The sequence below is a fragment of the Panthera tigris genome, chromosome A2 (genome assembly GCF_018350195.1).
Source record: "Panthera tigris isolate Pti1 chromosome A2, P.tigris_Pti1_mat1.1, whole genome shotgun sequence".
In the NCBI taxonomy this organism is placed as follows: Eukaryota; Metazoa; Chordata; class Mammalia; order Carnivora; family Felidae; genus Panthera; species Panthera tigris.
In genome coordinates this window covers 126,221,562-126,235,669 of record NC_056661.1, presented here as the reverse complement: position 1 = coordinate 126,235,669, position 14,108 = coordinate 126,221,562, and the positions used below count along the sequence as shown (strand labels likewise).

General features: G+C 41.1%; 1 protein-coding gene across 3 annotated transcripts in view; it reads left to right on the top strand.

The window, feature by feature from the left end:
* Positions 1 to 14,108, top strand: part of ELMO1 (engulfment and cell motility 1) — a 524,791-nt gene that overhangs the window by 154,877 nt on the left and 355,806 nt on the right. For all 3 annotated transcript variants that reach the window (XM_042970062.1, XM_042970058.1, XM_007078577.3), the window contains exon 6: positions 3,612 to 3,781. In XM_042970062.1, coding sequence (XP_042825996.1) covers positions 3,612 to 3,781 — 170 coding nt within the window. The remainder of the gene's footprint in view (positions 1 to 3,611; positions 3,782 to 14,108) is intronic.

The window sequence follows — 14,108 nt, the reverse complement described above, 5'->3', positions numbered from 1 at the left end:
AATTGGGAAAAGCATCTGGCTAAACTTAAATTGTGGGTACTGTAACTACCACACATTCTTCTGGTTGAAAATTACATTAGAGAGGCTTAAAAACTCTTAAACATTGTACCCAACAACATCTTGAACCTAAACACAGTGATAAGCTCCACAGAGTGCATCGTGGGAGTTGGCCAAACTGTCTTCTGGTGCCTTCTTTTCCACTTTCTGGAAATCATATTTCATACTCCTTTTTCAATAGCCACATGATGAGCTGAGACATTTTTGTCTGACTTAGCATTGACCTTACCTCAGTCAGCATGAATTAATGTTAATTTGACCTTTCGAGACCGTGATTTCATTTGGTTTTTGTAGTTTCTGTTTATCCTGTTACAATTACTCATTTGCTGGCTGGGCAGAAAGAGTCCACCTTGCCTTGTTAGGTCTCAGAATTAGAAAGGCTCAGTTTTCACATCTAAGCCAAAGAAGAAGTTCATTCTTTTTTATTGCCATGGGTGCATGAACAAAACTTCCACAACATAAGCTACTCCTTGAAAGAAGGTTAGGTGTTTGTCAGGGTAAAGTTTTTCAGCGTCCCGATAGCTCATGCTTTTCTGGTAGTGACCTTCACGTTCCCAGCAAGGTGAATGGTGAGATGTGAAAGCCAGTGCACAAGGCGATATCATAAGATGGAGTCCACCTACAAGAGACTGGTGTCTGTATTCTAAAGACTGGTGGTTTCCAAACCCGAATCATTGGTGGAACTTTAAAAATGCGGTTGTTTGGGCCTTTACTGAGAAGCTGAATTATGATACCTGGAAACAAGGTCCAGGAATCTATATTCATTTTAAACAAGCATTTTATGATTTGGCTGTAGCCACAGGGTCTAGAACTGGGCATTACTCTAAGTGGGATATTTTGGATCTGTAAAAACTTCACTTGCTGTCAGTAGATTGTTTTTTATTATTTTGCGTTTAACTGAAAAATATGGGTCAGCATATGCTAACTCTTTCACTTTTCATGTACGCACAAAAAAATGTTAAAAAATGTAACCGTCTCCATCAAATTTGCCAGGAAGTGTTAGTGCACCATAAAGAAATCAGCAAATGGTGTCATACCATAAAAATGTTTGATTCTTTCCTCTACCTCAGCTGAACTTCTTCTGTAGCCAGACAAAATGCACACACACCGACATGTGCACACTTATGCGTGCACACACATGCACACACTCTTGCTTTAGGTAATGTGCAACTGCGCTGAATTCCACCTGTGTGACCTTGGGCAAGTTACATAACTTGTCTGCACTTCAGTTTCCTGTGTACAATGAACATGATGAGGACAGCCACCTGGTAGGATTATTGTGTAGATTAAATGAATTCCTTCATGGGGGTATTTAGAATAGTGGCTTATAAAAAGCCCCAGGTAACTTAGATGTTTTTATTATTGGTACTAGAAGTACCACACACCGTTAGCATTAATACTGACAATGAAATAATTTTTGAGTACTCCTTATTATCATAATCTGTATAATAAATGCAGGCTTCCTGCTTGGAGGAGATTGTACTTTTCGAGGAATTCAAAGTGATCTGCTTGGGGTAAATATATGTCAGTGCTGTCTGTGCACTTGAAAAATTTACAAAAAAGTGTATCTTTGAATGATTTTAAAAGATAAAGTGATTCTTGCTCAGCTCTCCATTCTCCCTCTTAAAAACATGGGATTTAGGGCGCCTGGGTGGCTCAGTCGGTTAAGCGTCCGACTTCAGCTCAGGTCACGATCTCGCGGTCCGTGAGTTCGAGCCCCGCATTGGGCTCTGGGCTGATGGCTCAGAGCCTGGAGCCTGCTTCCGATTCTGTGTCTCCCTCTCTCTCTGCCCCTGCCCCATTCATGCTCCCTCTGTCTCAAAAATAAATAAAACGTTAAAAAAAAAATTAAAAAACAAAAAAAACAAAAAAAAACAAAAAAACATGGGATTTAGGGTTCAGGTGACTTTTCAGATATCCAGGAAACTGAATGAGTAGAGAGAGTTCTGGTTCTCCCCCACCTTCCTCCTCCTCCTTTTTTAAAATTTCTGATGCAAAGTGTCAGTTTTTGGTTATAACTACAATGGGAGACCACTGTGCTTCTGTGACCAAGTGATGGGGGCATGGTTCCATTCCTGCCTCGGCATCTGAAGTGTTGGCATTGGTTTCCTTGCTGGGTCCCCTTCTCTCCTTGGGGCTACTTTCAGGTGACAGGGAAGGGGGAACTGGGCAGGGAGGAAGGGGACCTTGACTGTGGAGCCTGTTGGGGTCTCAGTACCTGTGTGGATTCCCATCCTTCACTCTGCAATCTTAACCCTGTTACAGTCCACTCGGGGCTCCTCTGATAGTTCTAATGAGTTTTCATTCAGAAGATACGTCGCTTCTGGGGACAAATACCTCCTCTTCCCCTTTCTCTGAAATATAACAAGTTTCAAAGGAGAAACAAGTGGCTGAGAAGGAGAATATGAGGATAGTACATTGCTTCACCCATTGCAGTTTTTTTTTTTATTTTTTTTTTTTTTCCAACGTTTTTTTTTTTTATTTATTTTTGGGACAGAGAGAGACAGAGCATGAACGGGGGAGGGGCAGAGAGAGAGGGAGACACAGAGTCGGAAACAGGCTCCAGGCTCCGAGCCATCAGCCCAGAGCCTGACGCGGGGCTCGAACTCACGGACCGCGAGATCGTGACCTGGCTGAAGTCGGACGCTTAACCGACTGCGCCACCCAGGCGCCCCCACCCATTGCAGTTTTGAGTTAAATAGTAACTGCCACAGATGTTGAGTTATTTCCATTAGGCAAAAATAGAGGCAGAAAAATTTAATATTTTATTTTTCTTACCGTCTGCCCCAACTGAAAAGTAGCTGTGAAAATCTTTACTGGAAGAACGAGAAATATAAACTGCAAGTTATTATCCAATATATTTCCATTCCTCCCTGTCCGGCATGTAGTAGCCAAGGGCAGAGGCCTTAAAAAAATGTCTAATTTTAGGCGAAGCTACTGATTTGGTTTCCTAATTATTTTGTTTTATATTTGTGCAGTAATTAGCCAATGCCTGTGAAACACATGTTGAAAAGCAAAATTTATAAGCACTGTTGTGTGTTGTGCTAGAAGATTTTCAGTAACTGGGAAAGATTATTTCTAATGAAATAATGTCTAGTGAAGCTTTTGAACACTCTGTGTAGGCAGTTACTGCTCAGAATATTGACTGAACGCATGAATGTTCTGTATAAATTTGCGTAATGGCTTAACTAAGCAAATAGCTTTTTGTCATTTGTAGACAATAATTTTACTTACAAGGTAAACATTTTCCCATTTTTCCCTCCTCACTGCCACTCCTGTTCCCTTTCAGGGGCTTTACTGTTTTTGTGCTCTTACTTTTCCAAGAGACAGAAACGTGGGCTTTGTCAAGAAGGCAACCAATTGCCATCATTAAATTAACAGACATTGCTTGAAGGTGGAGTCATGCAGGTTGGAAAACTGCCCTTGGTATATAGAATGCACATGGTCTTATGCTTCTGGGCCCTGTTGTCTTCCTTTCTCAATGAAACAGTAGTTTTTTGTCTATTGTGGTTTCCTCTGTGAACACTCTTCCATTTATTTTTGTCCTCAATGAGGCTCAAAACGCCCAGCAGCTCCATGAACGAATCCAGTCGTCAAGTATGGATGCCAAGCTGGAAGCCCTGAAGGACTTAGCCAGCCTCTCCCGGGATGTCACATTTGCCCAGGAGTTTATAAATCTGGATGGCATCTCTCTCCTCACGCAGATGGTCGAAAGCGGCACCGAGTAAGCATCTTTTATCCAGACTTCTAGTCTGTCCTATTCTTTCCCGCATTCTGGGGATTTGTTACTTTCCTTGTACTTGTAATTTCTAGTTTTAAAGACCAGAAATTGACCAAAAAAACAAAATCTATGTTTCAAAGTCTTAAACTAGGTCAAAATAGCATCCCTGAATAATCTTTTACAACATTGTCATTTCAACGATGAAATGCTTAATTATTTAAAATTATAAATACTATAAATATTTATCAAATACTTACTGCATATAAAGAGTGGAAGTTGGGAGAATTTAAAAAGTTGTGAGCCAAGCCATTAAAAAATCTATGGAGGCAGACCTCAACTGAGATATAATTCCTTGTGAGGGCTGGGACCAGTTACAGCTGACAGAGGGGGTGTCAGTGAATGGGCCTTTAAGGAGTTTGAGTTCCATTATGATCAGGAAAGGGATGGACATTTCCCCTTGGGGAGCTCACCTTCTCAGGGAAGGCTTTAATTCTGTGGTGTGATTGGGGGTAAGGAGGCTCCTTACCTGGGGGTAAGGAGCCGGGTGGGAGCTAGCTCTTACACATGTGGACAGATGACTCCCCTCACCACCAAACGCCAGGGTAGGGTCCATAGGTAGCTAGCTACTCATTCCTATATGGTCAGGTGCGACTAGCATAGACTATTAGAGCATGTAAGTTACAGCCTATGAAAATGCCAAAGCAGTTAATTACGTATGCTAAATTAATGATATGCAGAGTTGGGATAGATATTTATTAGGAAAGAATACATGTCACTGGGAATTGGGGTTTAAGCCTGAGTCATGTAGATCTGTCTTCAGTACGTGGTGATTCAAAGAATGAATGGATGACGGTGCATATTGGAGACCTATCTTGGCCCTCTCTTTCAGTCCCTTTCCCCTCCCTTTCCCTCCCTCCCTTCCTTCCTTCCTTCCTTCCTTCCTTCCTTCCTTCCTTCCATCCATCCATCTCCTCCTACATGTGGCATTATTTAGTCTCTGCAACTGGCACTAGTGAAAGATTCTTTTTAGATGGCAAACAGGCTTGGATGATCTGAAAAAGGGTCGATTGTAGACAGTTATCATTTTATTTATTTTTTTATCATTTTATTTTTTTAATGAGGACTAAAGCTCTGCTCATTAAAATATGGGGGAACATCTACTTGCAGCAGGGTGGGGAAACTCAAATTCTGGGTGTTACCAGCATCCCAGCAGGCCTACTATAAATTGGAGCTGGAGTTTGAAACAGCTCAAGGGAAGTTGAATAAGTTTATGGATCCAGAAGACTTGACCAAGGAAAAGGAGAAAGGGTTTTTGTCTGTGTTGGAAGCTCCAGGCTGAGGTCTAGTGTGGAGTGTGTCAGATCCCTCATTCCTTGGGGCTGATGAGCAGCAGAGTGTGAGCTGGGATTATGAACACCTTCACTGGTGACTGTGGACGACTTCACATGGCTGCCACTCCTGCTTCATGCCCATCACTGCTTCTGGTGGGACAGTGAGCCCTGGGGGGTTGAGCCTCAGCCACATTTATGGCATGTTAAGTGAAAACGTAAAAGTGGCCCCACATTTACTACCTAAGTCCCAGACGTTGATGTATCACAAGCGATGTACTAGAGCCAGTTGTAATGTAACCTGCTAATATTGGGCGGTTCTACCACAGACCTAGGTCTCTAGGGGCTTAAGCTCTTGAATATTCAGAATGCTATTGTGTTAATGCCTCCAGATTTTGCAGAATTGTGATCATAATTACAATTACAATGTGAAATACACTGAAAGCAGGGGTCCATGTGATTTGCACCCTGAATAGAGGGTTGAGGCAGAGCTCTGAGACCCCCAAGGGCGGCAGTTATAGATTTTGACAATGAGGAAAAATGCATGCTGGGAGCGCCAGTATTTTAGTTTCTCATTATATTTGTTTGCTAGTGCTGCCATAACAAAATATCACAGACTGGGTAGCTTAAACAACAGAAATTTATTGTCTCTTAGTTAGGGGGGCTGGAAGTCTGAAATCAAGGTGTTGGCAGCGTTGGTTTCCTCTGAGGTCTCCTCGATTTGCAGATGGCTACCTTCCTGCTGTGCCCTCATGTGGTCTTTCTTCTGTGTGCGCTTATTTCTAGGATCTCTCTGTATGTCCAAATTTCCTTTGCTTATAAAGACACCAGTCAGATTGGATTGGGACACACCCTCATGGCCTCATTTTAACTTAATCACCTCTTTAAAGGTTTTGTCTCTAAATACTGTCCCATTTTGAGGTGCTGGGGGTCAGGGAATCAACATATGAATTCTGAGGGGACACAATTTAGCCCATAACACTCATTAAGGGGACACTGCCCTTTCTGCTTGAAAAGGAAAAGAGTAAAAACTGATGCCATGTATTTGTCTTGTCTAAATTATTACTTATTGTCTGTATCATTGCCTTACTCTGTAACCCATCCTGACCTCTAGGGGGGCCCAAAAGAACCACACTAATCCTCAGAATGAGGATTGAGGATGGCACGTCTGAATTGTATCTCCATGTTGCACACGTATAACCTGAGAGAATGTTGACACTGAATGTACTTTATGTGAACTACAGTAATTGAATTCCTGCTTTAAAAAAGCGTATTAAAGTAATTAGCATTTTAATTATTTATAATCCAGAAGCCGTGTTGATTTGTTCCATGCAGCCAGGTTTCAGACACACAAATGATTCAAGGCCAGATCTTGGGTGAGTTCTCATTTGCATTGATCTCTTACACTGTCCCATCACACTATGTTATGGGAAGGAATGATATCTCTCTGGATCATCTTCAGTGTCCTCCTCACCATCTTATATGAGTTCAAAGCCCTGCTACTTCGGGGGATGGAGGGAGGAGGCACCCTGCTTCCTTCTGCTGGGTCCTGCGACTCATCTTAGAGCTGCTCATTTGTTGCACAGCTATTTTTCAGGTCTTCTGCTCAGATTAAAAACAAAAGAGAAAGACCTTTTTCTTGTAAGGAAACCTGGCTTCTCAATTAAACTTCTAGCAAGACATTCATTAATTAACAGGAAACTTTTGGAATAGAAACTGTACAAATTAAATGGATCCTGCAATTTGGAAGGCATTTGGTCATGACTTCTGGGCAGATTTCCAGCTGGGCAAGGCAGAGGTTTTGTGAAGCAGGACCTGTGGAAATTTTTAGGAAACATTGAAGAAATGCAGCTGGAATTTTTCTCTTTACTTTGAGCTATAATGAGATTCAAAGATTACTCACCTGCTTGTCGTTACTCAAGGCTGAGCTTTTAAAGGTCTCCCTCATTGGTGCCAGGAGGGGCCATCGGGCAAAATTAGCAACAAAGGAGCAATGGAGAGTGTCACTTTGGCAGAATGCAGTGATTAATACCTGAATTGAATTTTCCCATCCTTGTGGGATTTTGAAATTCTATTCCCAGTTTAAGCTTGAGACATAGGTGTGGAAGCAAATGAAGTTGTGTGGAAACTTCTCAGTGTTAGCTCAATCTGAGCAAGGAAATGGTTTCAGGGAAGGAAATTTCAGGAATGGACAGTGTTTACTAAAAAATGGGTATTAAAGATTTTTCAAGGGATTAATATCTGAAACATATAAAGAACTCATACAACTCAATAAAACAACCCAGTTGAAAAATGGTCAGAAGATCTGAATAGACATTTTTCCAGAGTATACATACAGACAGCCAACAGGTACATAAAAGATGCTTAACATAACTCATCATCAGGGGAATGCACATCAAAAACACAGTGAGATGTTAACTTACACCTGCCAGAATGTTATCAAAAAGGCAAGAAATAACAAATGCTGGAGAACATGTGGAGAAAACTGAACCCTTGTGAATGGTTGGTGGGAATGTAAATTGGTACAGCCACTCTGGAAAACAGCATGGAGGTTCCGCAAAACATTAAAAACAAAACTACCGTATGATCCAGTAATTCAACTACTAGGTATCCATCTGAAGAAAGTGAAAACATTAATTTGAAAAGATACACACATTCCTATGTTTATTGCAACATTATTCACAATTGCCCAAATATGGAAGCCGCCTAAGTATCCACTGATCACCGATGGAAGAATGGACAAAGAAGATAGGAGATGTATGGAGTACTACTCAGCCACTTGTGACAACATGATGGGCCTGAAGGGTATTATACTAAGTGAAATAAGTCTGACAGAGAAAGACAGATACTACGTGATTTCACTTCCACGTGGAATCTAAAAAACGAAACAAAACCCAGACTTAGAGTTATAGAGAATGGATTGGTGGTTGCTAGAGAGGAGATGGTTTGGAGGGTAGGCAAAGTGGGTGAAGGAGATCAAGTACCAACTTCCAAGTATAAAACAAATGAGTCACAATGATGTAATGTACAGCATGGGGGAACATAGTAATATTGTATTTGCTTTGTATGGTGACAGATGGTAACTGGACTTACTGTGGTAATCATTTCACAGTGTATACAAATGTGGAATCACTATGTTGTACACCTGAAACTAACATAATATTGTATGCCAATGACGTCTCAATAAAAAAAGTTCAGATGATATATTTTATTTTATTTGAAAGAAAAAATCATACCTGCAACTCCAAATCCCATGTAGCGAATAACACTGCTTTTCTTTGGCTTTCAATAAAACACCGTGTTCTTTGTCTATGCCTCTGTGCACACAGACAGTGGGACAGTTTGTCCTGTGTCTTTCCAGTGTTAAACAGTCAGAAGAACAGGGGAACATTTCCAAGAACGAAAGGGCAGGATTCTTATAGTTTCCTTCCCACTTGGCAATGTGACAGGAAAATTACGCTGTTGGAATATGAGTAAGCTGTAGCACCACCCTGGGCAGAAAAGTCAAGAGACTGAAAAAGTTAAATTTATGTATTTACAAAGACCTCAAGACAGTTTTTTGAATTAGCTTTCTCTCCTTAGTTAAAAAAAAAAAAGTGTGTGTGTGTATATGTGTGTGTGTGTGTGTGTGTATATATATATATATATATATATATATATATATTTAAAAAATAAATATAAGTAAGCAGAAGGAGGAAAATAAGAATCATTTGTAACCTGACTTTCGAGAGACCTTTTTAACATTGTGGTATATACCCTTTTTGTATTTTCTTTTAGATACACACACACATGCACAGGCTTTATTACAAAAGCAGAATATATAATTACTTTATTACAAAAGTAGAATAATTATAATGCTCATATCTTTGTAGCCTGCTTTTTGTACCTAACAACATTGCCATGTCATTAATATGATTTCCTTTATCATTTTTGTCATTTGTATATTGTTTCACTTAAACTTTAAGTACAGTTGATATGCAACTTAATAATCTGAAGGATGTGCACAGTGTAGTCAACCATCCCACAATTGTTGGACATTTGTATTGTTTTCAGGGTTTTTTCATGATTGTGAACATTCTCTAATCAGCTATTCTTCTAGTAAAATCTTTGTGAGTATTTAAATTACTTTGTTGGAGTACAATTCCTGATTTGGAGGATATACACATTTTAAAGCTGTTTTAAAGTGAGAACAGCCCGAAGCCCACTGAAACGTCCTCATTTATACTTAACCACTCATGTAGAAACATGTCCATTTCTAACACCCTGGCCAAAACTGGGCTGGGGTTCCCTTAGGGATTCTAGCTTTCCTAAGAAAAATAGTAGTGAGATAGCGGAGGGGTTCTCACTAATCTGGGGAATTTATAAGCGCTTTTTGTTTTTTTGGTTCAAGTCATTTCTCCAAAATTTGGCGGGATTAGGAACAGTGGAAAGAGTCCCATAGTTATTTTAGAGATATGTAAAACTCTTAGGTAATTGTCATAAAAATAAACAATGTGAATTGTATAATTATTAGTCCCCTTCCCAATCTGTCATACATATGACACAGATGTATGTATAGCTCTGTGTGTTTTCACTTATAAGAGATTTGTTGTCATCATTCATTAACAGACAGACGGTTTCATATGAAACTTTCATTAGTCACACCATTTTCTCCTGGCCAGAGTAAGAGCTGTAGCTATTCCTTAGGAGATGTGAAAATTGATGTATGACTTGAATTAAGCACCTGAATGATGTCTTGGCTCTGATATTGCCTACCACCCACAGTTGACAATGGATTTACAGATTTTATTCATTTGGCAAAGTGTGTATTATTTGAGTGCTGAATATTTATGACACCAGGTTAGGCAAATGGGAAGAGGTGTTCTGGGGGCGAGGGGGTGGGGAGTATGTGTGACCTTTTTTTGATGTTTTGTCTTCACACAAAACATGACTTTGTTTTTTGAAAGTAACTTTGTTAACCTCCACGGACATAGATTATCAGCTCTAACATATACTCTTGTTTCTAAGAATTCGATGTCCCTTATAAACCTTGGCTGTTCTGGAAGGTCCAAGCCAGGCCAGATTGTCAGTGACTCAGTGACTGGAAGCTAAGCACAGGTCGCAGAGTGCATGCCCTGCACTTCACCTTAGACATGAGGCCCAGAGAGGAGCAAGCAGCTCCCAGGACCACAGAGAAAATGCTCTGTGTGCTCTGTAGGCCCCAGCTGTGAAGGCTGCCCAGTCTCCCCACATCCTTCTGCCTGATTTCTTGGAGCCTGCACTCAGCAGAGCTCAGGGAGTTCCAACTGGAACAGCCCTCCTGGGGCCCTGCCAGAGATTTACATCACAATCAGAGGGGTCAATCATCTTGTGCTTTGTCAGCCATTGTGTGGCAGAAAGTTCCTTAAACTGGATCTTCCCCCTTCCAACTGCTCTAAGTTTGTCTCTGGGTCTTTGTCCAATTGTGCAGTCATAGACCAGCAGACTCTAAGTCAGGGGTGGGTGATGGTCTGGTGAGGCCAAAGAAAAGATCCGGAGAGAGTGATCGATCGAAGTGCACAGGTTTATTGGGGGAACTTACAAATAAGGAGATCAGAAGCAGTCAACTGGAGAAAGAGTCTGCTGCTGGGATCTGCGTGCCGCAAGCTTTGATAGCGCAGCAATGTAGCTCAACAGCTCTCTGCAACCTTTCCCTCCTTGCGCAGCCAGTGTTCCAAGGGGATCAAGGCCTGCCCATCTGGACACTCTCTGTTACGAAGAAGACACTCTGGGTTGGGCACCCCCAGGAGCCCCTGACCTTAAAGGCTGAACAACACATTCTTCCACACTTCTGTTTGATGGGAATATAGAGGGAGGTGGGACTCTACATTCTCCAGAGAGTGACTAACAGGGACATTCGGGTGTACTTGCACAAACTAGCTATCCAGCATCCCTCTGGAAATGGAAATGAGAAGGGGTCACGCAGCCTGTTATAAAGAAGAGATTATCTTCTTCTAGGAAACAGAATGCCATACCTTGAGCTCAGGTGAGAGGCCTCTGGCCACTCTGAAACAGCAGCCTTTCTAGAACCATTTCTTTCTGGTCATGTTTCTTCCTTTCCTTTCCTTCCTTCCTTCCTTCCTTCCTTCCTTCCTTCCTTCCTTCCTTTCTTTCCTTCTTTCTTTCTTTCTTTAATTTTTTTGGAGTGAGAGAGTGCATGTAAGCTGGGGAGGGGCAGAGGGAGAGGGAGAGAGAATCTTAAGCAGGCTCCACACCCAGTGTGGAGCCCAACGTGGGGCTCAATGCAGGGCTCAGTCTCACGACTGAGATTATGACCAGAACCAAAATCAAGAGTTAAATGCTTAACTGACTGAGTGACCCAGGTGCCCCTTGGGCATGTTTATTTTAAAAATGACTATATTGAGAAAGAGAGAAAGAAAGAGAGAGAACCTCAGCCAGAGACATCAACAATGAAAAGTTAGCCTTCTCTTTATGCTTAATCTGAATCAAAAGTGAGGAGGCTGAGAAGAAACACCGGTCAGGGAGAACCGTCCACGGCCAGAGTCTGCTATAGCAGGGGGAACACATATAAAAACCTAGAGGTGTTCAGGCACTAGGCCAGAAAGCTATCTTGAAAAGTTGTACTGGTAGGTTTATGTATTATACACACACACACACACACACACACACACACACGTACACAGATACACACCCCGCATACACATTTATTTTGAACCAGTGCTGTTAAAAATAAACTGAGGCATGTGAAAATTTTTAAGAATTTATTTGACCAAAAATCAATTGGAAGCTGTCAGTGCCAAACTGGAAGTGGTTAGGTTTCTGCTGCACCTGTGGCAGGGGAAGACTTTTATAGAGAAGAGGTGGAAGGAAAGCACCTATTTGACTGGCTGCAGCTTAAAGCCTCATTGGGTGTTCCTGACTGGTTGTTCTTAGATACCGGTTTTTTGTTTTTTCTTTTTATTTGTGTGTGTGTGTGTGTGTGTGTGTGTGTGTGTGTGTGTGTGACCCTGCAGCATTTACAGGCTTAGATTTTGGTGTGCTTCTAGAGGCTTCTGGCCTTATGGCCACCTCAGTTAATGGCCTCCTTGTTTAGTTAACTGAAGGGTCCCCTACTAAATGGAAGAGTTGCAAGATCAAGTTTGAACATTTGTGTCTGTTGTGTCCTTTAATACAGATATCTAACTCCAGGTAGCGCCTTGCACCAACTTTCCTCTTGTTTCCTAATCTTTTTCCTTATGGAATAATCCCTTTTTAAAAAATTTTTTAAATGTTTATTTATTTTTAAGTGTTTATTTATTTAAATATTTATTTTTGAGAAAATAAATAAATGTTTATTTATTTTAAATGTTTATTTATTTTTGAGTTTTTTAAAAATGTTTATTTTTAAATATTTATTTTTGAGAGAGAGAGACAGAGCGTGAGTGGGGGAGGGGCAGAGAGAGCTGGGAAGACACAGAATCCGAAGCAGCCTTCCGGCTCTGAGCTGTCAGCACAGAGCCTGATGCATGGCTTGAACCCACGAACCATTAGATCATGACCTGAGCCAAATTCAGGTGCTTAACCAACTGAGCTACCCAGGCGCCCACCTCCCCCACCCACCATGGAACTATTCTTCAGTGGTTCCCTTTCTCTCATGATTTTGGCACCTTTTGAGATTATATATCAGCCACTTTTAGAATATCCTTCAGTTTGGGTTTGTTAAAAGGTAATTCATTAAAGGTGCTTTTAAGAAAAAGATAAAAGCATGGCTCTCATACAGATATAAAAATGAACATATGTTAAGACATTTTACTCATGTGATATGAGGGAATGAGGCAGATGCTCTAACAGTTTCAAAGGAAAAGTCAAAAGGGCACCGATTTATATGGAGCAAAGGGTTGGTGAAATGAATTGCAAATGGAGACAACCTGGATTTCCGCCTGCAAGGAGGAAGTCCATTAGAGCACTGCATGACAGGACAAAGTATATATATTCATCAGTTACCTACAACTTAGAGACAACAGGGCTGGAATCTGCTAATTCAGAAGAGTTTGCAACGGACACTGTACAGTTTTCCATTGGAACAATTTTTTTTTCTACATGTTTATCCTGTATTGTTTTCCTGTTATAAACCCATATGATACGTCTTTGTCTGGAATATTAGAGATGTTTGTGTGTGGTTTTGTTTTTTTTCATTGCAACCTATTGATGGCACATGATGTCTTTTTGTCTTGTTACTCATGTTCACTTTGACTTAAGGCCCTTATAATAGTGCCTTCCAGATGTCTCTACTGTAACAGTTTTTTGTTTGTTTGTTTGTTTGTTTTTTTTTCTTTTGGGTAGTTACACCACAGAAAATGGGAAACAGTGTAAATCAGGTTGGTATGTTTTCCCCCAGAGATTTGGTTCTGCAACAATACCAGCACACCAGTCTTTCAAACAACACGGACTCATCCAGTCCTGTTTAATTCAGGAAGCTATAATCTGTCACTATTATTATTTATTTTGGTGCTTGGTTTGTCCCAGATTTGGTTGTCCTTCTGACCTGTCCTGTCCTTCCCATTATTTTTTGAGCATTCATTACTTTCTGGTGCAGTGACGTGTTCCAGGGTTATCTAGATCTTTCCTTGTCTCAGTCCCATCAGGAGTCTTTTTTTTTTTTTAATTTTTTTAACATTTATTCATTTTTTGATATAGAGAGACAGAGTGTGAGCAGGGGAGGGGCAGAGAGAGAGGAAGACGCAGAATCTGAAGCAGGCTCTAGGCTCTGAACTGACAGCATGGAGCCCGACGCGGGGCTACAACTCAAGGACCGTGAGATCATGACCTAAGCTGAAGTCGGATGCTCAACCGACTGAGCCACCCAGGCGCCCCAAGGAGTCATTTTTACAAGGAGCTCAGTTCCTTTTAGTGGACAGTAGTGTCCTAGGTCTGCCCGCCTGTGACCACCTACTACTTTCACTCTTCCCACTGGCTTTTTGAAGGAGGAGGGTGGGAAGGAAGCTAATTTTTTTTAAAGACAGATAAAGGAAAGGGATGGGAGG